The sequence below is a fragment of the Cephus cinctus genome, unplaced genomic scaffold (assembly GCF_000341935.2).
Source record: "Cephus cinctus unplaced genomic scaffold, Ccin1 Ccin1_scaffold0693, whole genome shotgun sequence".
Lineage (NCBI taxonomy): Eukaryota > Metazoa > Arthropoda > Insecta > Hymenoptera > Cephidae > Cephus > Cephus cinctus.
In genome coordinates, this window is record NW_014333316.1 from 38,626 (window position 1) to 63,961 (window position 25,336).

A 25,336-nucleotide genomic window follows, 5' to 3' on the forward strand; every position below is an offset into this window, starting at 1 on the left:
CCCCCCCCCCCCGCAGTACCAACCCCCAAGCCAACCAGAGCCTCGGTTCCTTATGAATATTAAAGTTCCTTCGCTCGGCAAACCTTGCCGCGACTTAAGCGTTCCGTATTACAGGTTAGGTTAGTATGTTCAAAATGGGATGCTTTAAGAATTTAATAAATTACAAGCCTGAACTCTGAACCACCCTTGATAAAAAAGGGGAAACCCCTCATCGCGGGGAGGAGAGGTGAGAAATGTTCCTGGATAATTCATAAGGCAATTGGAATTCAAATTTCATTGAAAACCGATTATCGTATAAATATCAGATTCGTTAGCCCCCCTCCCCCACCCAAATCGGGAAATAGATAATTAATATAATTAATATTTCATCCCATCCTTTCGACAAAAGCCTCTTGAAGAACCGCGTCTCGCCTTTCTATTCCAACGTTCCACTTGCACACTTACGTACCAAACGTATGTATATGACCTGGCAGTGAGTGCTCGACTCTTCGACTTTAAGAAATCAAATGGGAAATGCAATTGGTTATCGGATGCGTTTGAGAAATTGCTGAGAAACTTTCGACCGACCTCCTTGAGGTCGTACGACGTCATCTCTACGAGCCAGCAAATACCGTAAATGTAATTAAATCGCGTGTACTTGCGAAATGCATTGCGCTTGCAATTAAACAGATTTGAATTTGAAATGTGCATTGCGGGGGTCTGTAACGTTTCTGCGAATTCAATTGAGTTCTAATAATAATAATAATAACAACGCATCGCGAGTAGTCAAACGAAAGCGGAAGGTGAAAAAAACGTATCCAAAAAGATTCAATGAATTTACATGAATTTTGCAAGAAATGACGGGAGAGATGGGAGAAAATTAAACATCATCTTCAGCGCCGGTCTATAACCCACTTTCAGGCTTCTCGGTCGAGCCTCGTATTATTCTAGGATCACGATTTCGATTCCTTGCTCCCGATTCGATTCCACTTGATGTAACAAGAAAAAACGGAAATGCGCAGAGAGGCTTTGGCATATTGTAAATAAAATACGTTGTTAACGCACGGATGAATTTGGAATGTGAATCAGGAACGAATTACGACGATACAGACGCATTCGTTCTTTTGTAGATTAAACATTTTTACGAGAAACTTTCCTTTTTCGACATTCACGTGCAAAATAATCGTTACGTTCGATAAAGTTATTTATACACGTGCAAATACATGTTACGTGTATGAAAAGGGGGACGTTCAATATCCGTCGCTAATTTGGCTAATCGAATAGCATTGGGGCTGCTGTCGAATTACGCAAATAAAACGCAGGCGAAACACGAGTCACGTTCAACGCAATTAATTGGCACGAGCGAATCTTGCTGCAAACTCAATTCCGTGAATAAATCATACGAGTCATCGGCCTAGGAGATACTTTTAATTTTGAACCCGACGAATCTGTCTATACACTTGTATTATCGTAGAATATTCATTTTTTTATCTTTATGTATGTTTTACTGTAGACACTATGCGTGACGTTCACGCTGCTGGATGAGTTCACTGTGTATATATATATATATGTGTTGTGTCATGTGTTCACATACGTGCGTATGTGCTGACATGGAATGTGATAGCCACTAGAGAACGCGGTGAGAGTGCAGAGACTTGGATTGTCGCCAATTTCTACGACATCCCCTATGTCCGCGGTACTAAATTCTAGTTAAGAATATTCGATTGTTTGGCTCAAGGGACTTTGGAATATGGAAAAAATAAGTGTCTTTAGGGGGGGTTAACGGATAGCCTTTGGGTTTGAATGACGTAAAAAAATTTTGATCTGAATTTGAATATATTCTATGAAAATTCTTTAGATCAGCTTCTATCTTCATCCGTCAAACGTTAACGTGATAACCGGTAACTTGAAAAATGTCATGTCGCGCCTTTAGCAGCTACCTTCAACTGGTTGGAGGCAAGTCTAACGGGCTTTGGCTGGTTGGATTACGGTGAGTGACTCGAGAAAAAGTCATTGAAATGGATGAATTTATGATATTAATCGACTTGATGAATCTAGCTGTTGACAGCTGGAAATACGATTGTTACTTATTTTTCTTTAGATATAACCTCTTTCGGTGGTGCTCACTTAATACGTATTTACGTCGAATGCTGGGATTTCGTGGATTCTAATTGGATGAAGTAATGACTTCCGTAAACAAGTGTTGCACGGTTTTAGGGGAATTCGTGTAGAATCATTGTGATGATTGCATTGAATGAGGAATTTTGACTAATCCCGGATTGCGTATCAATATAGCGTCCGTATGTACGTACATGGAATGTGGCTAGAGTTATCGTGCAAGAGAACAGGTGGGTGTTTTTATGGTACACGAAGAGTATCGAAGAAAGTATACGGTTTGAAGTGATAATACAGAAATAAGAGAGGGATAAGTCATTCGAGTATTCGTTATGATTCTTTTTCGAGTAACCGTGACACGTCGAGACGCAATTTAATGGACTGTCAACGAGTACATGTGGATTGCAAGTTTAACTGGAGAAAATCTCCAGGAGAAATCAGCCTGACGATTTTCTCGTGTTTGTACGAGGGACTTTGTAGTTACTTGCTTGGTTGGATACATATGAGAATATTATTTGTTTGGATTCGAATCAAAGAAGCTTGTCACTCACCGAAAGTCTTGTTTCCCCCGATGAAGAAGAAACGGATGGCAGGCGGCTGTAATCCTTCCGAGAGGAGGAACTTAACCAAAAAAGATATTACGTATCCACGTGTTGCTCAATTAATTTACTGTACACTTAACACACACTGAACTCGCGATTTGCGCACGGTGGATGTCACTCACTCGCGCGATTAATTTTTCTGGAATTTCGTCGCGTTCGTGTTTTCTCAAGAAACTGTACGGCCACTCATATTGCTGATCTACGGCGAATTACCAGCTTCCCTCTCTGGCGCGAGCCGATGGGCGTGGTTTAGCTACGGAAATTGACGAAGGCTCACGATTCCTTACGAACGCCGGCTGCGTTTACTCAAGCGCGGGAAGACCGTTTCACAGCTGTATATGCACATGATATGACTGGGCGGCTATTTAGAACAATTCTATTCTGTACATTCCACTAGATTGATTCATTAATAAATTTACATAATACCTTAGTATTCTGCAAGCACCGTATGTAACTTGTAAAATATGTAAAGTCCATAATAAATTTTATAACATATCTTTCTGTTTCGTTTTGACGTTTCAATTATTGGTTAGCGCGCCGTTTTACGAAAGATAATAAAATACCTTCTGAGTCGTACGAATTTCACAGATGTTAATATTCTTAGATAATGTGACGTGAAAGTTTTATCTTTTCAACTTTTTGATATACCTTAAATTGTTATTTTCAAAGATTTTCTTCAATACGAACCTACAGCGTGACTATCCGGTAAAGGATTGCTGACTGCTTAAATGCACTGCATAGATGTGAAGTTCGGTTGCCGACGTGTGTAAAACAGGGTGCCTGCACTCTGTCATTTTGTTGGATGGTGCCTTCATTCTGAGGAATAATCAAATAAATCAATCAGTATGGACATTCATATTATGCCAAATAAGGTAAATGATGTGTATAGATTATTTCACCTTTAGTAGACACCCTTATTAGAAACATTTTTGAGAAAGCTCAGAGTAGAAGAATAACCTCCAAGGAGATATGCAACATCCAAAGAGCAGAATGCATTTTTGCTCACTTGTTACTGAAATAACATTCGGGGTCAATAATTGTAAATGAAAAATTTATATGAAATAATATATATTTTCAATAATTTATATATTGTGCGTATAAGAATTAAGATTCCATTTTTCAGAGTGAAGGAGAATTAACACCAGAGGAAAGATGGAGGTATATTTGCAAGTTCTTATAATATTCATGTTACTTTATATAAATCTGATAAATAAAAGGTATTCTTCTGTACATCTTTCAGATTGGAACACATAAAGATGCATGAGCAACATCTAGGCCACGAGTCGATGCATGCTGAAATGTTGCTCATATTATTGGCAACATTGATTATTGCTCAGATTGTTTTAGTAAAATGGAAGATAAAGCACTATAAATCTTACCAGGTAAAATTAATATAATCAATCATACGTAACATGAGTATACCTTAGTTAAAATTCTGTTTCAGTTTGTAACATTAATAGCGTTATGGATAATTCCATTAGGTATATCATCCAAAAACCGTTGGTGGCGATTTATATTCCTTTGGCTATTATTTTCGTGTATAACAGGATTAGTAGTGCGAAAAGCCTTACAACATCCAATAAAAGGCACAACACCAAGGTATTAAACTAATTTTTAATTAACACATTTAAAGGCTAAGACAAAATCTCACGTCTCATATATCTCCAACAGATTAGTTTACAAATGGTTCTATCTTATTTACATTCTGAGCTACATACTGGGCATTATTGGTTATTGCATAATGATAGCTACACTCTTTGGCCTAAATCTCGTGTTCGACGTAACGTCCCACGTATGGATGGATTGTGGTATATTGTTCCTATTTTATGGACTCTACTTTGGCGTCTTGGGTCGTGACGTCGCTGAGATATGTGCCGACAAAATGGCATCCCATATTGGGGTAAGGAATCCTATTACAGCTTTGCTACTGGATCATGCGAGACCGTTGTCTATCATCAGTTCCTGTTGGATATTTCTAGTACTATACACCAGATAGCATGCCAACCAGGACGTTGGATCCAAGTGTATGCGCGGTGTGCGGCAACAAGCTCCTAGTCTCTGAACATGAGGAAGGCGTTATCGAGAACACGTACAAGCTTAGCTGCGAGCACGTCTTTCACGAATTTTGTATCAGAGGCTGGTGTATCGTAGGCAAGAAGCAGACGTGCCCGTACTGCAAGGAGAAAGTCGACCTCAAGAAAATGTTCCGCAATCCGTATCCTTTTTCTCATTGTCAACCGAAAAATATTTTATTTTAAGATTCTGATACTTCTTTATCGCCTTAACTAATTGATTTTTAAAGATGGGAGCGGCCGCACGTTCTTTACGGACACGTGCTAGATTGGTTAAGATGGTTGGTCGCATGGCAGCCATTGATACTGCTTCTAGTTCAGGGTATCAATTGGGCCCTAGGCCTCGAGTAAGTATTATAGAGGGTATAGGTTCGCGACAAACACAACTAAAGTTAGCCTGTCCATTTGATCTCTATGGTAGAATCATCTTCAGGTGGTACGTTTGTCGTGAATAACCCTGTATAATATTGCCTTCATTGAATATAAGAAGCAGAAGCGTAGAGTACACTGCGCCATAATTGCATCAGGAATGGTTCCCTGTTTACCTGAACACTGTTATTTGTGTATCTTTATACATACAAATATTAGCGACATTTTTTGTCGTTCCTAATGGAACTTTCCAAGTGAGAACTAACTGAGAATATCTCAGATTTGACTTCATCGCGGGGACATTAATGTGTTATCCAGTTTTTGTGATAATTATTGTTCCCTTATTATTTTATCCTTGCCACTCTTTGGTACCTAGTGCATCGTTACTTTCCACTTAAACAATTTTGTCTTATTTAATATCTTCCTATCTAGGTTTATAAATAATGATCGCATCCACCAATTGACTATTGTTTGTACGTTAATCTTTGACAATTGTATTTGGAAATGGTTTTATAGGTATAAAACTATGCACTGGCACCATTGATTATGATATATGTTACAGGTATGTTGCTGTACATATGTCATTACTTTGTTTTTCGTTTTTGTTTTGTTGACTTAACGGTCCAGTGGTGCGAGTGGTAGCTAATTAAAATATGTTTGATCGTGAATAATTTATTATATTCAATCGATCTCTCAGATGTATATGCAATCATCGATATTATCCGTTCCTATGGATACCACTTATTATAATATGAACATTTTACTTAGATTTCTCACATAAGGACAACAAAAAATTTAATGCCAGCTCCAAGCGCTTAAACAGATCAGGAAATGACAGCCAGTAGGTCTCCTGTAGTATTTAAAATAACAAAGTAAGAGAAGTTACCCTAGAGACTCTTCCCCTGGAGAGGGGTACGTATTACGAAGATTTTTGCGAATGAAGAAATCAAGTACTCAATCCAGTGTAAGTCGGAGGAGTTTCCACGGGAAAGTCATGTAAATAGAAATTATGAAGCAGAAAAAACGAATGACTAGTAATTTGTATTAAAAGAGAAGCTATTGTCTATACCAACGATTTCGTAATGAATTGTAAAAAAGGAATAAACCATTACGCAGTACCTGCAATCTGTCGTTTCATGCTCATGTATATTCGTCCCATTTTTTTCTTGCATTCCTTTATGAAATGTACCACGTATGATATTCAAATGAAGACAAGAACCATCACCATGACATAACATAACCTTCACATTTGCACAAATTCTTTATTCAATTCGAATTATTCATTCTAAATACATAGATACCCGGCACTTAACTTCTCAATCTTGTGTATAACAAATTCACATACCTGTGTGGCTGAGTCACGTTTGTTGCTTCTTCAAAATGAACTCTTCAATTTCCAGAGCCTGAGAAACGTTTGAGCATCCCGATACGAATCACCCAGAATGGGACTGTGACGACTGAATAATTACCAAACCGAGTGCTAACAAACGAGGGACTACAGTAAATATAAATAGACAGAGAGTGATACACAGGAATCTCAGGAAGATATCGGAGCCCACGTTTTCCAAGCAGAAGTGATGGGATTAACGAGAACAGGATGTATTTAATTGTCAGAGGTATTAATAATAAATGATTTATCCATCGAAATGGGCACTTGGTAGGAACGACAACGTTTGGTGCTTGCTAAAAGATTTCTTTTAATGAACCTCCTCGTTAAAAAAACAACTTTCATCACATCTCGTTTCTTCTCTTTGTATAGATACTCGTATTATACATTCGAATATGTCGTTAAAGTTCTTGGGACTCGAGGCGCATGCGCGTAATTATGAAAAATCTCATTTAACAAACATTTTAGCACAGTTTTATAATAAAATATAAAATACTATTCATTCGTAATACACATAAAATTCCTCCTGGCTACTTCAACGACATTTTCAATATATTTCGCGAGCGCAACTGATGATCTCGACTTTACATATATGATATATAGTTGTCATGGACGATGATTACGTAGACGTCACGATACAATGGAAATTTTTTTTTTGGGATGGGTCAGGGGTCACAGACATTATCACACACGAACACACGAGGGGGGAAGTTTTATAGATATATTTATTGAGTACTTAGCGTGTAAGAGTATAGAATATGTACCTTACGCATTAAATATTACATGGTAATATAGTTAATGTACTTGTAAAATAAAACCTCGTGTTTTTAAAGAGTATTTACATAATAAGAAGTATGTACACGTTTAAATTAGAAAAGAGACCAAACGAAAGAGAAACAATAATTAAACAATTCATACAGCGCGCGGACGCGCGGGCTCAGCGCTCGTTTACGGTATTAACTGCGGCGCATGCGCAGAGCCCGCTCATCGCGCATACCTTACAAAGAGGGAGCGTGGGTTTCATTCTGGATTTAATGTTGAGGGACGCTTAATTTCACGTGAGACAGTGGGACATGGGACAAGAAAAGTCAGAGTGACATTTCTGTAGTGCTTCTTTCTCTTTTCCTCAAACGGACCATCCGTTTTATGAAAGTATAAAGGAGATTTCTAAGTATTTTGCAGTTTCTAGGTAGGATTATGGCAGGGCTGTCATTTCGATTAACAGGTATGAAATGTTGCTACTGCTACGGATAATGTTAGGTACCCTAAACCGACATTTATATCTTCACGTCATTACTATCATCACCATCATCATAATCATCATCATTATCAGTATGATCGTACCTGCTTTATCCCATATCATTAAGCACTCCACTATCGTTCTACATCGAAACATATACCACGTTATTATCAGTTTCACCATTTTCTACGTTTCTCTCTCTCTCTCTCTCTCTCTCTCTCTCTCTGTTTTTAATTTCCGACTGTCCACAACATTAACGGAGTAAAATATAATCGCTCGTATATGTCTATATGTACAAAACTCTCTTTCTTTTGAGACGCGCCAATCTGTTTTTAATTTCCGACTGTTAAGCACTCCACTATCGTTCTACATCGAAACATATACCACGTTATTATCAGTTTCACCATTTTCTACGTTTCTCTCTCTCTCTCTCTCTCTCTCTCTCTCTCTGTTTTTAATTTCCGACTGTCCACAACATTAACGGAGTAAAATATAATCGCTCGTATATGTCTATATGTACAAAACTCTCTTTCTTTTGAGACGCGCCAATTTTGCGCGGCGGAACTACCGTGCGTAGAACTGACACTTACGTCATTGCGCATTATTACGAGTGAGTCATAGATTTTCAATTTTTATTTAACCATCTTCATACTCCATCTCTTTCTCCTCTCCTCTCTCCGTCTTACCCTCCTTTTCTCCTTTCCTTAACTTTTTTTAGCGACTTTTCGACCAGTTCATTTTCATCGACGATTAACTATCCTTTACACAATTAAATATATTAATTTATAGTTACTCTCCCTGGCTATCTTTTGCGCATGCTTATCACACCCACTCTATCATTTACTTTCATGTTACATTCGTTCTCTCCCTCTCATGCAAATATCACGCATATAATACATTCTCTCTTTCGCTACACGTAGGACACATTCTCGCATGCTTAGGACATACACGATAGTTACGAAGTATTGCTTTTCATTGTCGCGTCTTTTGCAACCGATTTCGCGCGTTACCCACTTATACTTGTCTCTCGATCGATATCGATCTTTTCTCTTCGTGCTCTGGAGAACGTAAAAGAAAAATCGGGCAAAAAGGAGGACGAAGAGAGAGAGAGAGCACGAGAGGAAGGATCGAAAAGGAGATGACGGAAATAGGAGAGGCACGAATAGAGAGTCAGGCTCTTAGCCAGTGAGACAGTCAGTGGGGCGAGTAGCACGAAACGGAGAGAGCAGGAGAAAAAAATCTTCAACAACAAATCGCGCGCAGAGAACAAAATTTCAAAATCTCATTAAGCGTAATTCAATCCACTCGAAATTATAAGGACAACCCGATCAGTCCAATTACTCTTTCGGATATTATTCGCGGGCTCTGCTTTTGCTTTGCTATGCACGAAAGATACGCGGGGCAAGCACGAAGAGTTCAATGGAATTTTTACATCTTTCTTTCTTGTTATTCCTTTTTGTTTTTTTTTTTCACTACATTCTTACGAAATCAGCTCAATCTCCTTATAACCTCTTTACAGTAAACTAGTAAACGTACGTGGCGGTTCATGATTATGTATGCTTCTCTTTTCTAGTTCCCTACGTCTTTACAGCTAGAAGGAGGGACGAGTGCAGTGGGGTGGGGCTGAAAGGGTCAAAGGGCACGTGTCATGCTTTGCTGTATGAGCTCCACTGTTCTTGACTTTCCATGGGATATATTTTGATAACGTCAACTGATTAATTTTTTTTACGAGAACCAGTAGAGGGGGAAGGGAGGAATTTCGCAAATTTTTAAGAAAAAGATCTTTCTATCCTTATACTCTTCTTTTTCCCATTCTTGCTTCCCCAATCAAACAATTACTTAAATGGTATCTCGTTTGGACTTATTCATTTCGAATCATATACTTGCACGCGATTATTTCCTTTCTCTCGCTCTCTCATTCTCTCTCTCTCTCTCTCTCTCTCTCTCTCCCTCTCTCTCAGCTACAACTAAAAGAAAGATCTCGGCACGCCACAAGGTGTTTACAGTGTCTTCGCATTTTACCTTCTTCTTTTCTTTACCTAGGACATTATTTACAGGTCTTCTCTGCCTCCCCGTATTTCGCCACTATAGTCTACCGCGAATCTCGTATGGGCTCACGTAGCGTATCTAAGAAACGACGATAACCGCAATCCTACACGTGAACCGGATGTTCACAGTTTCCATATTGGAATTACATAACGACTCCATTTTATTTACCACGAGTAAGTCTTACGTCCTAGTGACAAGCGTACGACGATTTTCTCATAGGTAGATATAGGCCCTGGACATTGTCCTGTGCAATCTTTAGTTAATCCAGTAACTTCCGGTCGAGGACTTCCGGATCACGTGGTGGCTTCACCGAGAGTAGCTTCGTTATTCGTACGTTACAATTTTTTCTTTTCTCTCCCCTACCAGCTCCCTACTACGATATTCGGTGTTTCCGTGTGGTGCTGTGTGTTTGTGTTTCTGTTCCTTTTTTTAATATTGTGTATATATACTATATACGTGTATACATATAAAAAAGCATTTTATCGACAGTTCCAATTGAATATACTACGTATAAGTAGTGTACAGTCAATCGTTAATATCTACATTTACCATTAATAAGATTAGCCGTATTTACAACACTTTAATTAAACGTACGCCATTGTTAAAAATATCTGCTGTGTTATTCTCTTATTACGCGTCATCTTATACGTTATGCGAACTAGGTTAACGCCTGAGTGACGTCAGTAAAGTCGAGTGGACAAAATGCGGATGAGGACGTCGATGACGACGATGTTTGGAGCGGAAGTGAAGTCCGAACGTCGTCATCGTCATCATCGTCGTCATCGTCGGATTGCCACGCGTGCGTGTGTGTGTGTGTGGGTGTGTGTCTATCTTATGCTTTTTTTCTCTTGGACGAACGTTTCGACGAACTCATCTTCCTTGTCGCGTATTAATTATTCACATGCCTTTCCGGCATTCCGGCCTCTTTAATCTACTTTTGAAATTTCTCGCTGCGCAGTCCTCGAATCGATTTGGATTTAATGGTCAAACTCGAATTTTCGAAACGTCGCAATTTTCGCGCTCTCTTTCGAATGTGGCTATGTATTTATATCGCGTGTATGTACGTATAGGTATGTATTATTTTTTTCGTTATGTATGTGTACATGTCGTAGACCCTGTTATGCTAACGATTCGACGGCTTCAAACTGAGAAGCTCCCATTGACTCATGGCTGCTTCTTCTTCTTCTTCTTCTTCTTCCTTTTCTTTAATGGGAGACCAGCGCATGCGCACGAACCATATTCTGTCTTCTTCGCCGCTTAATTAGTATAAAGGAGCTTAATGCAAAAAGCTTACACTCCGAAGTATATTTCGAATCTCCCTTTCCTCGACTTTCGCTCATTCACTAATATACTCCCATCGCAAAACACCCTCTATAAAATAATCAGCTTTTTCGTAACAAGCGTTAAAACTTCCGCATTCCGTAAATACGCGACTAGCTTAATTTTGACACTTCACAGATCAACCTGCGGGCACGTGCGCCGTTAACGCTCGCAGAACCGACGGTAGCGGCGACGACGACGACGACGACAACGACAATTAACGTTAATCGAGTTGCGTTCGTACGCGACGTACGAACAGCGCGCAAATGGGGATTGAAGATTATGGTTTAATGGTAATATCAGGGAGTTGGAGGAAGGATGGGATCCAATAGGAAATTTTACTCGTAACGTATTAGTATGGCACCAACGACTTCGATACGTAGAAAATTAACGTATGATACACGGTGAGAGAATTATTCTCCTCTCGTTATAATATCCACGACTGAGAAAAAATATTGGGAGTTTCTTTCTCTACGGAGAACGACTGCGACAGACCGTTTTATCAAGAGTCAGCCTTTAAGTAACCATTTTCGTTTTCATTCCATCGCGCGGACTCGTGGAATCGTCCGTTTGCGAAGTCCCTTCGATCGCAACCCTTTTTTATTTCATTTCTCCCAAAAAGAGAAAACACTCTCGTCGCGCACTCCTATTCGAAAACACATTTTTCTTCTTCTTCCTTTTCTTCTCATTTGTGACGCACGTCTTCTCGAGCACCCTCCCAGCCGGTCCTCGGATTCTCTTCCTCTTGCTCTCATGCACCCCGGGATGCACGTCCAGGTTAGATCTCGTCGAATCACGAATCGTGCCTGTGAATCCTGTTGCGCCTGGTGCCGCTCTTCCGTCTCTTGCGCTTGCTGTCGCGTGTGAAGGCCACGTTGCCAGGGTCGTCGGCCAGTTGGGGATACCTGTGCACGCTGTGGATGTCGACGCCCTCGTAGCCGTCGACCTTGCCGTGGCTGATGAGCTCATCCTTCTCTTCCTTGGACCAATCGCCGCGTCCTTGGAAACCAGCCATTACCAGCTGCTTCTCAATTTCCCAGGCTCTCTCGACAGCGCGCTTGTGAGCGTGCTTCAATATCCTGTGACGCTCCTGCTCGGGATCGGCGCCATACTTTATCACCACCGAAGCATCCGGGTTGTGAAGTCTGAGCTCCTTCCACGTGCCGGATCCGTGCTCGGTCGTCTCGTGGGTTGACACGTTGAACATGACACCGAGACGACGAAGATCGTCCATGTCGTCTCTGATCTTGAGGGCGTTGTCCTTGACGAAGTAGAAGACGTCCTGGTCGTGGACGCTGAAGTGAAGTGGCAGGAAGAATGAATTGTTGAAGACCGAAGTGACCACGTCCTGGACGACACTGTTGACGCCATCCACCACGCTGACCAAGGCACGACCTCCGACCCTTGACACCAGGATACCCTCGCCAAAGACTGCTCTCCGATGAGCTACTCTGGGCAGTAAGTTTCGCGTCTTTGGTTCCAGCTTCAGCAATGGCTTCGGCACGAATCCCAGATCGGAGAACTTCTCGTGGACGCGGTTGACGATGCACTGAAGTCCCGACATCACGCCAAACTCTGGCGTCAGCTGCGGGGAGGTTATGGTGGCGCTTGGCTGGTACACCACTTCCTTGGTGTACTCTGATCCCAGCATAGAAGATATGTCGTAGCCGTACAGTTTGAGCCAGCTGGCAAGATCAGTCATGTACTCCACGTTCTGCTTCAGATTTATGGGATCGTTGTTCCGGAAGCGGTAGATGAAGATGTCCGTAGGTGTCGTCAGTTCGTTGGCCATTTGTTCCCAGGCCGGTGTCATCCACTGGCCGACGGTAGGATCGTAGAGACGTTTGTTCAGGTACACGAGTTTTGTGTTAGGATCGAACAATCCTCCGTGGAAGTCGATCGGCAGGTAGAAGTCGGGATTGGTGTCCTTGATGATCTTTCCAAACGGCGTCCTGCGCATTTCCTTTATCAGATTACCATTGGTATCGAACAATGCCAACGGCGAGCCGTTCTGGTCGGTCGCCACGTAGAATCTTTGTTCGGAAGTCTCGACGGTCATCAGGAAGTTCCTGGCGTCGTAGAGGAAGCGGAACGTCTTTGACGACTTCGGGAAGTGTACATGAGTTATTAGATCAGGCGTCTTTGGATTGGCATAAAAGAATTGCGTTATGTTCTCCCTGTCGTCATTCCACGCGATGAGTCTTCCTCTGTCGTCATAGAAGTACCAAATTTGGAACTTTTGATGCTCCGACGCATGGATCAGCTGTCCTCTCGAATTATATCTGTACTTGTGCTCACCGCGAATGACAACGAACCCACGACCGTCGTAAGAATTGAATTCGACGTCACCGTACTGGACGACCCTGTCGCCGCTGTCGTAGCCAAGAGTTATCTTCTCGTTGTGCTCCGTCACGCCGATTATGTTGCCGTTCTCGTCGTACGCGTATTGCCAGTTATTGTCGGTATCGGCCACCTCCAGGACATGTCCGTCAGCATTGTAGGTGATCTTGTCGATGCGCGAGTATTCCTTCTTCTCGGAAGATTCCTTCCCAATCGTCAGCTTCCTCATGTTTATCCGATTTCGATTGTCATACTCCAATTCCATTCTGAAGACATCGACCGACCTGATGTTCATCAGAACAGCCTTCACTCGGCCGTGATCGTCATATTCCGTCACGGTGAAGAACTGCTTGCTACTGTCTTGCATCACTGATCTATTGAAGGAGTTTCTATAGATCCTCAGATCGCCCACACCTTCCAGGACTCCAAGATTCTGATTGTACTTCAGTCGAAGCTGAGGCAGCTGTTTCCCATTTATGTCAACCTCGATGCCGGATATTCTTGCGTTTCCGTCATACTGGAATCTATAATGAGCATTGTCCATACCACTCTTGCTGCTGAATTTGATCTTCTCATCCTTCACAATGCCAGCGTGGTACTTGTACTCGATCCTGATCTCAAAGTTGGGCTCGTTGATGTCAATGCTGCGAACCAAACTGGTCGTCTCTTGGTAAGTGTAGTGGATCGACGAGAGGCCTGAAGAGAAAGAGAACGTGAAATCAATAGAAATGTGTTAAAAGTCATAGAAAAAGAAGCTATGGGCTAAAATACTTACCAGCCAGGGTCGTTTCCAATTTTCCAGTGTGATCGTACACATAGGCGACTTTGCCACTTTGATGAGGATAGACCTTAGCGAGTATCTGGCCGTCGTCATTGTACAGGATCTCATAGGGGTGCCTGTTCATCGGCGAATAGTACTGATACTTGTAGAAGCCAAGCGAAGTCTGAAGCGAGAAGGCGTGTATGTGTCCTCTGGGAGTAGTCAGCGACTGAAGTGCACCGGCTTCGTCATATTGCAGAAGGTAGTCGCTGCCTCTGGGAGTGGTGACCTTCAGTGGTAAGCTGCTGAACATGTCCTTGAAGGCATAGACCATCGAGGTGTCGTCACTGTATTTGATCTCGAAGAGTCTGCCAGCCCGGTCGAACCCATAGGTCTCGCTAATGTCTCCCCAGGTCCAGCTGGTGAGTCTGCTAAATCTGTCGTATTCGAGATCGACCCCGGCGAAGATGCCATTCCTAGGACCCCACTTGACGGGTCTTGCTGTTCTGTCATATGTCACGTTCAGTAATTCTGCTCGATCGTCCATGAAGACTGCAACAGTGTTGGTCTCCCGGTCGTATTCCAAGGATAGAAGGACTTCGCCATTGACTCTAAGCTTCCGGCCGACCTGAGCCACTGCTTTGGAGTTTCCGCGATTCTTGTTGCCCTGGACCTTGCGCAGGAAGTAGCGCCACTCGAAGCGATTCGCCAGATCACCAGCGATTTCCGTCCTCTGTTTCGCCGGAACCGGGTAGCTCTCACCCAGGAGTGGCTCGATTTCAGCCAGGATGGAGTAAGGCATCGTATCGGTACTGATGGTGTGGGACCAGGGTGTCACTCTACCAACACTGCCATCCCCGAGGACGATGGTTCTCTGCTCGGCTTCACCTATCTTGGTCACCACTGATGATCCTTTGATCAGCATCGACACCGGCTTTCTGTTGTTCTGCCCGACTTTGACAGTAGCACCTTTGACGCTTAGGTCAAACGTGAGACTGATAACTTTTCCAGTGGGCGTCACAGCTGTTGTCAGTCTGCCGAATTCGTCGTAATTGTAAACGTAGCTTCTCCCGGTGCTGTCTAATTTGGTCTTGAGCAATCCTGTGGGGCCGTGATAGTCAAAGGTCACGTTGTAATTATCCGGAGTGCTCAGCTCGTGTAGCATCTTCATCCTGGACATGCGTAGCCGGCACTTCTGACCTTTGGTATTCTCAATTGAGTTCACCTGACTGGAATAGTCGCGCAGTAGGAAGACCTTATTTCCAGCAGCATCCGTCACAGTACTGAGTTTGCCATTGCTGGTGTTGACGTTGTAGGCAAACAGATAGTTGGTCTCACCGGTCAGGATATTCTTGGTAGCAATGTGCTGACCGAATCTATTGAAGACGTAGATCTCTTGGGTATCCGGCGAATAGATCTCATACTCCCTGGCACCGCTCGCATCCGGTATACTAGCCATTACAGAACGTATCCTATAATTGGCTTGATCACCAATATGGACGATCCCATCCGGAGACACGGCCACGGCCGATATGGTATTGAACTTTGAGCTGGATGCCAAATAGTGATCGGCTTCGAAACAGTCACAGCCGCGTTCCAAGCAATTGCACTTGGACTCTGCACCTGCGTACGGTGATATCTTGCCGTCGGTGCCGATCACCCTGACTCTGTTGATCCTCTGGGAATCACTCTCGGCGATGTAAAGATCACCGGATGGTCCAAAGGCGATGCTCTGTGGCATTACGAGAGTAGCGTGCGTCGCCAGTTCCGTGTCAAACGTAGAGGATGGTGAAGCGCAGTGAAGTGGACGTCCAGCGACGACCTTGACCCGGCCATCAGGAGCTAGTTGAAGAACCATATGATCGTCGATCATGTGAAGGGAGTTATCCAATGGATTGATTGCTAATTCCGTTGGCCATCGAAGATGTACTTCCTCCACGTTCAGGGTCCCCTCGCACGGTATTGGCTTCCAGTGAGACTTGTGCATATGATTTCCAATGACCGTTGTGATGATACCATCCCGGTCCACCATGCGGATGTTGGTACCGTCCGCGAAGTAGAGAACGTTGTCAGCGGAGACAGCGACGCCTTTGGGATAGGCTAACTTGGCATCGCGAGCCAAAGCCCCATCACCGCAATGAGCCTCGTCTCCAGGAAGACAACGTTCGCCGGATCCTACGACCGTTTCCCAATTGTGGTCAGGATCGGTGTAGTCGTTAGTGTCACGGACGCGAATGATCTGATGGGATTCTGGGTCAGAGATGTACAACGCTCCATCCAGAGGACTCAGCGCTATATGATATCTGTAGGATACTCTGGTAGCACTGCAACAAATGAATATAAAGTGTGTTAATTAACAGAATAATAATTAATTTCTCAGACAACTATCAATATGATCTAAGGTCGGTGGTACTCACTTGAGCCGTACGACAGTGCTGACAGTACCATCCACCAAGATCTTCCGGACGAGATTGAAGTCACCAACAAAGATAGAACCATCTGGTGCAGTAGCCAGGGCAACCGGTGCCAAAAGTCTTTGCTTAGAAGCCTGACCATCGCAATCGTAACAATCCAGAGGTCTCTGATGTCCATCGCCCATGGTGGTAAGGATCACCCTGGGTTTGTGTTTTAGATAAATATTTGATCCATCTCCCTTCTGGAGGATACCTTCGTGAAAATTGTATCTGTGATGAATATCAAGGTTCCAGCCACCAACTTCAGATATGGACATATCGTGTCCACTGAGCTTAGTCGTCTGAACGTCCCAGATGATGTCCTTGCAGTCACTGTACTCATAGCCGACCTTGACCATGGCAGTGGTAACGCCGTACACGCGTTGTCTGTAGACGTTGAGTCTGTTCCAAGCATACGTGAACTTGATAACAGGATCCGCTTCGAAGGTCTTCTCGAAGAGGATGCCCTCGATGGTGATCCGCAGATGAATGAGATTCAGACTAGCTGGTATCACTTCGGGTGTAAGCTGCAGCTGAATAGTCGACAAGTATCCAGCAGCCCTGGAGCTGTGATAGACGAGATTCAATCCTGTTCCCGGTATCTGAAGACTCTCCTGGATGACCTGTGACTCCGCCAGGATGGCGCTCTTATCCGGGCATGCACCCTGGAATCCATGCTTCCAAGTGGCCAGGACGACGGGCTTCATCAGGTCGTAGTCGTGGGCCGCACACGCATGTGGCACATGAGTCAATGGTTTCTCGTCACTGGTACTCATTACGATCTTGTCTATAATCACGACCTGGAGCAAACAAAAATCAATTAATAACTTTTCCAATCGATCAAACAATCTGTCGGTCTAGTCCCAAAGCAGAATCATACCTCGTTCCAAGGTACAAAGACGATGTGACCCTGCGGCTTGAACGGTGACCTTCCAAATTGAAGTGTGACGGCACCACCCCCGTTAACCAGTAGGTCAAACCAGCCGTCATCCCTGGTCAGGGTGAAACCCTCTAAGGGCGTGCTGGTACTAACTCGAACCCCCATAAGACCGGTTCCAAGGGATGTAACTACCCTTCCGCGAACCACAGCGGAACGACTGTTCAGGAAAGCAATGTATTAGATTCGAAGGAACATGTTCATCAGAGAATATGATTCTAGTACGAGCTGAACTACTCTGCAATTGTGCTTCCTCATATACAATTTATAATGCTATAATCGTTTAGAAGCAAATATAAAATTCTAGAACAATTCAAAATCCAATCAAATCTACGAGTATAATCGCATGTGTGGAACACAACACGTTTGCCAGAATTTTCGCGAGAGCATCAATAAGCCGCTTTAAGCACTCGACCAATAACAAACAATTTATATTGATAAGTTTAATAATGATTTATAATCGTCAACCGCTGATTAATCGTAGACGCTCGTTCGCGTGACATCGGCGCGGATCGATAGTCACGATCGACTCTCTGACACTTTGAAGTATTACAGTTTCCTTTTTTTTTTTTTTTTAATTAACTGTCAGTGGACAACACGCACGAATAACACAAAGTCGTAAGCGTAACGTAAAAGGCACGAAACACAATGTAGGAATGTTAAGGTAACTGAACCATGCAACGAGTAGTGTAGAACAATGAGGCACAACGGGACGTGATTTTCTTTGCCAGGGTGCAATGTAAAACTTTAAGGGATAAATGTGAAGAGGAATGAAACGTATATGTATAATATATAAATCTGTATCTATTTATATATGTATACATATCTCAGGCAGTGGGAATGGCCTTTAAAGTGTTCCTGGCGCCGGCGTCAGAGTAGGCGATTATTATATAGGTACAATGGCACAGTAGCAAACACACGCTATAGACATATATTGTATACAGTATATGCATATGGACAGAGAAGAAGAAGAGATAGGAGAGAGTACATATATAAACGTTATATGCTGACATATGATAGATATGCACGTTGGCCTGGCTGTATACGTATGTATATACATAATATGCGAATGTACGTATATACGGGTATACGAAAATAAAGGAAAATCCAAAAATTAAGGAAACAAAAAAATCAAAAGATACTGATGCGGTATGTACTACAAATTTTTAAAAGGCTACACAGGAGGAAACTTTTGCATCTCCCTTTTGAAATATTCGCAGCGCCACTGCGTTGCTTTTGTTGTTTTTCTTTGTTCTTACCTTGTGTTGAAGTGATTCCAGAACACACTGACCGAGCAGCAGGGATAAAACAAAGCCCAGTTAAATTGGTGTGTTTCGTCTTTCTTCTAATTATTAATTTTTGTTTTTTTCATTGTTGAAATTAAATAAGAGGAAAAAAAAAGAAATGCAAAGGGTAAGTGAGAGAATTCCCAAGAGACATGAACGGCAAAGGGAGGTTGATTTAAAGTTCGAGTATAATGTAGATAAAAAGATAAATAGAAACGTTGAATGGGGGTTCTGTCGTCTTCCTTTTCTTCTTTTCTTTTTTTTTTTCTTTCTCTTTAGAATTCCTTACACCGCTTCCTTTCGTTATTCATTCACAATCCTACAACGTTTCCTATCGTCGTAATTCAGCAATGGCCCGAAAGCTTAGGACTAACATGAACTCACACATTCACGCAAGCTCCACTCGGACGGACAAGATAGAATAAAAATTCGAGTGAATATAGTCGGAAAGATAGTTTGATAGTGATGGACAAGAATTTAAAAAGAAAAAAGAAAATTAATGGAGCATGTGCGATATAACAAGAGACGTTAATAAGAGTCTTTTTTTTTTGTTGAGAAAAATAGATATTATACAGCGTGCACAATTTCCTTCGAAACCAGTATAAATATTTAATAACGTTACTTTTGCCAGTTCCACAAATATATACCTGTATCTCGGCAGTACACTCTGTATAGTGATACAGTAAATAGTATGGTATATGAAAGTCAGTCTGTGATAAGAATTTGAAGAGAGAGAGAGAGAGAGAGAGAAAGAAAGAGAGACAGAGAGAAAGAGAAACAGAGAGAGAGAGAGAGAGTGCTAGGGCACACGTTCGCGCACACGTACATACAAAACATATGTACAAAACTGTTGGGATGTGAATTGACATGGGTCACAACAACGCATAGAATATCATACCTATCTTTAGTATATATAATATAGTATAGTATAATATAATATGGTATGGACATGTATGGTGTGTTTTATACGATGACGAAGAAAAGCTTGAACCACGTATGGGGTATACGAGTATTTACGTGTCAGTGTAATACGTACTATATACTATAGATATATGGATATATACGAAATATATACGGATATACGTAATAATGACAATGGAGAAATAGATACGTCAGGTACACATGACGTATGTAAGTCTCGTGTACTGGACACGTTGAAAAATATCAACGTCACGCAACATCTAACTGGGACGGACAGGAGTTAACACAATCGTCACCGTTTTCGTAGTACGAGTATATTTCCGTCACGTTAATTAATCAGGACAATAAATCTGTCTGACAAGACTCACCTCTCGTTGAATATCTCCTGCCTTGCGTAATTCTGCAAGCTGCCCTCGTCGATGAGAAACTTCATCCTCTCGAAGAAGGAGGCGGTAATGGCGGGTGGCTGTTTCCTCAGGAGAATGTCTATGGGTTTTGGTGCAGACACGCAGAGCTGACTGCTCCTGCAGATGTGGTTGGAGCAGCACTCTGGATCGGCGCAATCGACGAGACCATCTGCAACGATACGAAATGATCACCATTTTTTTCAATTATTGCTGCTTCCGTCAAAAAACGTCAGACGCAAAGACGCGAAACGTCTCGCGATTTGAATTCCTCACCTTTGTCGTTGTCCCGACCGTCGTCGCAAGTTTGTTCGAGCAGCACGTTGCAGTCCTTGCCGTCCCATCCGTCGTAACAGCGACATTCCCATTGCGCCTCGATATTGACACGGCACTGCCCGTGGCCGGAACACGAATTTGGACAGCCTTCCATCGTGCAGTGCTTCCCATTCCATCCAGTGACGCACAAGCAGGTCCCGTTCTTGCACTGCCCATGCTCGTTGCACCTTGGGTCGCACTGCTTGAGGTTGCACAATTCGCCGGACCATCCAGCCATGCAGTCGCACGCGTTGTCCACGCAGTGGCCGTGAGGACCGCAGTCCAGGTCACAGAGCTCTGCGACAAAAGAGAGAGAGAGGAGCATGTAAGTGCCACGAGGAATAAGCGTTTGAGTATGGAAAGTGGTCCATGCGACGGTTTGGGAAACTGACCTTTAGAGCAATCATCGCCAGACCACATGGGTTCGCACAGACAAGTTTGAGTTTCCAAATCGAAATTTCCATGGCCGCTGCAATCGGGCAGACACTGCAGCGCTTCCTTGTCCATCTGACTGCAATCTGCACCCTTCCAACCCTTCTTGCAGATGCAAGTACCCTCGGCGCAGAATCCGTGTCCGGAGCAAGTGGGATGAGGGCAGTCAACCTCCTCGCAGAATTTACCCTTGTACCCGCGAACGCAATTGCACTTGCCATTGGTGCAATGACCATGTCCATTGCAGTCTGGGACTTCGCACTCGTCGTGACGCAACGAGCACTCCTTTCCCTTCCAGCCGGGATTGCACTGGCACTCGCCGTTTATGTATTCGCCACGCTGACTGCACAGGACGGGACAGACACTTTCCGAGCAGTCATCGCCACCGAAGCCAGGATTGCACTGACAGTGACCCAGGAGGCACTCTCCCTTTCCGCTGCATCCGTTGGGGCAGTTGTGGGTCATGTCTTCGGCGATTATGGCGATGAACGCGACTTCCTGGGGATCGCCGTCGTCGTTGTAGAGCGACAGGAACCAGTGACCGGTTTCCATGTAGTGCGTAACTTCCTTCTTTATCGACGGCTGCAGCGTGAGTAAGAATAGCAACGTTACGAGGAGTTATCGTGTAAAGTGTTCTACTGAATTCGCGGGCGCGAATTCGAAAGTGTGAAAACGGAAGAGTTAAATGAAATTAAAATGCATTCCTAGGACATACAATGGCACTAACATGGGAGGCCCGGGTGGTGCGAGCCTTGAAACCGCTCAGCACCTCCAGGAGGTCATACTGCGTGTGGGTGGGCAGCGCGTTTCTTCTTGCGTAGACGCCGATGCTGGCACCACGGGGTATGTTGTAGTCAAAGCGAACGTATGCGGCTTCCGATTGGTAGAACTGCATGTTCCAGTAGCTGTAGGCCGGGATCTCCTTGCTGAGACGTTGACCGAGGGCGACCTGGGCGAAGGTCGTGCCATCCGGAGGAAATGACCTTGCTGGGAAGGTTCTGGCACCTGAGAGACAAAAAAGGTAATCGTGAGAAAAGGTCCATCCGAAAATAGATATATCGAGATGATAATGAAAAAATGCCATATCATTAATGTTCCCAGCTGAGCTTTAATGCTATGCACGTAGGCAAGCTGCAATTTTTTCTTTCAGTCTTTTTCTTTTTCTCTTAATGCACCCTCTCGCTGTCAATTACTTTTCCAGTTGCACGAACCGGTATTAATTCTACAGTTAATCGGACTACGCGTGCCGCGTGCGGCCAATTAGAAGCGGCACGTCGCAAGTCACGTCAACTGACGTCATGTCAAGGTGGCACAGAGTTATTTCTGGATTCGGCAGTAAACGTGTTACGCTGAAATACAAGCTATGTATTAACGTATCTGATTGATGTAGTCGAGTCAATAAATCAGTTTCATATTCAAGTGACTCCTTTGTGCCAAAAGCCATAAAGAGTTGATCCCTCAAAGTGTAAACTGATAACGAGTCGACTATAGGTATTCAATAGGGTAGTACAGGGTGGGACGTTCGTTTCCTGAAAAGTTGAATTAATAATTTTGACTTTAACGTAATTAAGACTCTCAGGGGGTTGATATAACTAAGCTCAGCAAACGCCGGTGCTTTCACGTCTTGCCGTTGGTTGAGCCACTCGGTCAACGAGTGCAATGTACATAGTCAGTATAAAAGTAAAGAGACAGACAAGAAGAAAGTAGCCATTACCGTGAAGATAGTGCAGCTAGTAAGCAACATCAGCCAAAGTGCAGAAAAGCATTGCGTATGAAAAAAAAGTATTATACTTCATGGCAGCTAATTACATAGAGAGATAAGCGTGACTTAAGATAAAGAAGAATCTACTCAAGAGAAGAACAAGGCCTCACCTTCGAGAATGAGGATAATGGGCTCTGGTGGTACTGGCGTCGTGCCTGAACACCAAAAGCCTTGCTCGCTCGTGGAACTATCCTCGGAGTAGAGAGAAGTGGAAGAGTCAGAAGTAGTAGAAGCGGAAGTAGAATAAGTTCCCATAGAATCCTCAGTATAATTTCCGGAAGACAAGCTATAGTCATCCGAAGAAGTGGTAGCACTGGTATCACTGGTAGCACCGGTAGGGTCGTCGAGCCCCAACAAACCTTGGGAGGTCTCGTTAGAGAAAGCAGGATGGCTGCTGCCACCCTGCGAGATTCTCCCGTTACCCTTGTCACCGTCATCCTCGTCATCCTCACGATTGACGTATAAGACCTCCTCATTGGTGAAGTTCGTGAACGTGTTCTCTAGGTCGTTAGGATCTACGGGCGAGTCATCATCTGAAAAGTTGTCTGTTTCCCCTGACTCCATGCAAGGACAGGAACACTCGCACTCACCACCACCCCAGATCGGTGGTGGTGATGCTGGGGGTTGCGGTGGTGGTGGCAATCCAGTGGGATCCGGATCCACGATAACACTAGGAGGTTCTGACGATGGTGATGATGTTCGTGGTGCTAGTTTTTGCATGGGATTGATGATGTTAATTCCGGGCGGGGTGTTAGGGTCAGCACTGGTTGGTATCGAGACAGAGAGTATGTAAAGGGGTCGTGAACCCTGAATGGAACCGGACGTGTCCTCGGTAGATATAGTCACGTTCAGCAGGAGGTGAGACTGACTGTTTGAATCGGTAGACTTCGGCACCTCCACTATCTGGACTTTCTGAGTTAGTGGTGATTCTTTTGGCTTGTTAGCTGATGGAGCGTTAGACTCGTGTGGCACTTGGGGATCATGCGATGCCTCATGCGGGTTATCGTACTCCTGGGACTCCTCGTCGAAGGGCTCCTCAAATTCACGTAGAAACTCATCGTCGTCATCATCGCGCGTTATCACGTGAACATCTTCCGTTTGCTTGTTCGATGATATTGTCATTGGCATCCTAACCTCGTTACCGAGTGAATACGTTTTTGGATCTTTCGAAGACTCCATAGACTCCTGGAACGTCTTCGTGTTCTTGGCTGCACTGGCATCCTCGTCCAGATGCAACTTGACTATCTCCACTTCATCCAGACCGTAACTGTAGATGGGATAGTCTCTTTGGAGTTCTTCGGATCTATCGGGGATGACGACCTCGTCGTCGCTCGTCATCTCGTGAGACTTCGAGGACGTGTTATCTTCCACCGGCAGTTCTCTGGTCTCTTTTACAACGCCATTGGAATTTTCGATCCTTGATATTTGCAAAGTCCCACCTGCACTCGTGTTTTCTACATTTTTCTCAACTTTCCTTTCAACCTCCTCAAGTTCTCCATTCATTTCGTCAGAATTCCCAACGTCTTCTTCATCTGCTAGTTTTACGACTAAGGGTTGCGCTAGCGGCAAAGCTTCTCTACTGCTTTCTACATTCAAGTCCTCCAGGTCTACTTCTACTGGCTTAACGACATCCACCCTGGACTTACTTACTGGCAAAGTTCGATCGTCCGGAAGCGAGTTCAACACCTTCGTCGAGGAGTTTTCAGACTCCAAGAACTCAACTATCCTTGTACTGGATTCAACAATAGTACTAGCACTGGTACTAGAATCATAATCCTGAGTATTGGACTCTAAAGAGACACTATCATTCAGATCAATACTCAAGGTATGACTATCGGAATCATTCAAAGAGATCTTAGGTCCCTCAGTCTCTATATCCGGTATCTGATCGATGATCCTTGATCCATTACGATCAATCGATAAATCCCCCTCTTTTTTATCTCTAGTCAAATTCTCGTTCTCACCAGTTAACCTACTTTGAGCATCTACATCTTCAGGATCACTTGATCTACCGGAAGTGATCTCTTTCCCACCGGAAGCAAGAGCAGTCAAAGGATCTTTAGAGTCATCGGAAGCAGATGATGCATAGATCGGAGAGGATCCGTCAGTAGTGTCAGTGATCATTGATGAGGACGTTATCGAATGATCAATCAAGAATGAGTTAGTAGGATCTTCGGTACTAGCTGAGATTTCCACATCCACCGGAAGTGATCCATGAGTCGGTTCATCATTACTCCCTTGGTAACCTTCATCATCATGCTCTCCATGCGTACCCTGACCGGGATCTTCATGCAAAACGACTAAACTTTCGGGCCTTACGGACCCGTCCGGTGCCTCTTCGGCATGTGAAGGGTGCAACACTCGAGCATGCTGGTTAACCGTGTCTCTACGATTGCGGCTGTACACACGCTCAAACAAATTATCCTTGTAATTACCTCCTGACGATGACTGTTGTCTAGGTCGACTCGACGTGGACGTCTTGTTTGTTTCTGTACTAGTAGCTTTGGGCTCAGTGTTATCGCCCACCAGGACGGTGCACGCTTTCGTGCCTTGGTAGGACCAGTTTACTATGTTCGAGGCTGTACAAACAAAA

The 25,336-nt window shown here is 43.6% G+C and overlaps 3 protein-coding genes and 1 long non-coding RNA gene across 30 annotated transcripts in view; 1 reads left to right on the forward strand and 3 right to left on the reverse strand.

Moving 5' to 3' along the window:
* The window catches only part of LOC107269980 (protein kinase C and casein kinase substrate in neurons protein 1), a 28,628-nt gene extending 25,706 nt beyond the window's left edge, over positions 1-2,922 (reverse strand). For 3 of the 6 annotated variants that reach the window (XM_015744503.2, XM_015744505.1, XM_015744498.2), the window contains exon 1: positions 2,646-2,919. The gene's annotated coding sequence lies outside the window, so the exon portion shown is untranslated. Of the gene's footprint in view, positions 1-2,645 lie in introns of all 6 variants that reach the window. The other 3 variants (XM_015744499.2, XM_015744502.2, XM_015744504.2) reach the window with 2 other exon arrangements.
* Positions 2,923-3,383: 461 nt separating this feature from the next.
* On the reverse strand, positions 3,384-6,617 carry LOC112494672. The gene is made up of 3 exons (XR_003060368.1): positions 6,483-6,617; positions 3,596-3,708; positions 3,384-3,512 (listed from the first exon to the last, which is right to left on the reverse strand). It is a non-coding gene; the product is annotated as an uncharacterized LOC112494672 (long non-coding RNA).
* On the forward strand, positions 3,405-6,807 carry LOC107269983 (RING finger protein 121). Of its 11 annotated transcripts, none has more exons than XR_003060363.1 (9): positions 3,405-3,568; positions 3,820-3,854; positions 3,937-4,078; positions 4,141-4,295; positions 4,368-4,596; positions 4,676-4,911; positions 4,999-5,699; positions 5,906-6,101; positions 6,538-6,807. XR_003060363.1 is itself a non-coding variant. In XM_015744509.2 (8 exons), exons 1-8 carry the CDS (start codon positions 3,542-3,544, stop codon positions 6,542-6,544), a joined length of 948 nt encoding a protein of 315 aa, XP_015599995.1. In that variant the 5' UTR covers positions 3,405-3,541; the 3' UTR covers positions 6,545-6,807. The 11 variants fall into 11 exon arrangements, 3 of the variants coding, with proteins under 3 accessions (XP_015599995.1, XP_024943153.1, XP_015599996.1); XR_003060365.1 differs by having other exon boundaries at positions 5,906-5,978; XR_003060360.1 differs by having other exon boundaries at positions 4,999-5,115.
* Positions 6,808-9,632: 2,825 nt separating this feature from the next.
* Positions 9,633-25,336, reverse strand: part of LOC107269978 (teneurin-m) — a 293,857-nt gene continuing 278,153 nt past the window's right edge. For 7 of the 12 annotated variants that reach the window (XM_025087372.1, XM_015744486.2, XM_025087371.1 and 4 more), the window contains 10 exons: positions 22,854-25,322; positions 21,697-21,986; positions 20,942-21,563; positions 20,511-20,846; positions 20,199-20,406; positions 18,883-18,909; positions 17,567-17,783; positions 16,651-17,486; positions 14,249-16,557; positions 9,633-14,169 (listed from right to left, as the gene is read on the reverse strand). In XM_025087372.1, coding sequence (XP_024943140.1) covers positions 11,927-14,169; positions 14,249-16,557; positions 16,651-17,486; positions 17,567-17,783; positions 18,883-18,909; positions 20,199-20,406; positions 20,511-20,846; positions 20,942-21,563; positions 21,697-21,986; positions 22,854-25,322 — 9,557 coding nt within the window. In that variant the 3' untranslated portion in view covers positions 9,633-11,926. The remainder of the gene's footprint in view (positions 14,170-14,248; positions 16,558-16,650; positions 17,487-17,566; positions 17,784-18,882; positions 18,910-20,198; positions 20,407-20,510; positions 20,847-20,941; positions 21,564-21,696; positions 21,987-22,853; positions 25,323-25,336) is intronic. The other 5 variants (XM_025087378.1, XM_025087373.1, XM_025087374.1 and 2 more) reach the window with 5 other exon arrangements.

Excerpts from the sequence above, each read along its gene's own strand:
- LOC107269983 (XM_025087385.1), top strand. The coding sequence starts at position 3,542 with ATGGACATTCATATTATGCCAAATAAG. Across the intron at positions 3,855-3,936 it reads ACACCAGAGGAAAGATGGAG|ATTGGAACACATAAAGATGC; the intron begins GTATATTTGCAA and ends TACATCTTTCAG. Across the intron at positions 4,597-4,675 it reads AAATGGCATCCCATATTGGG|TACTATACACCAGATAGCAT; the intron begins GTAAGGAATCCT and ends GGATATTTCTAG.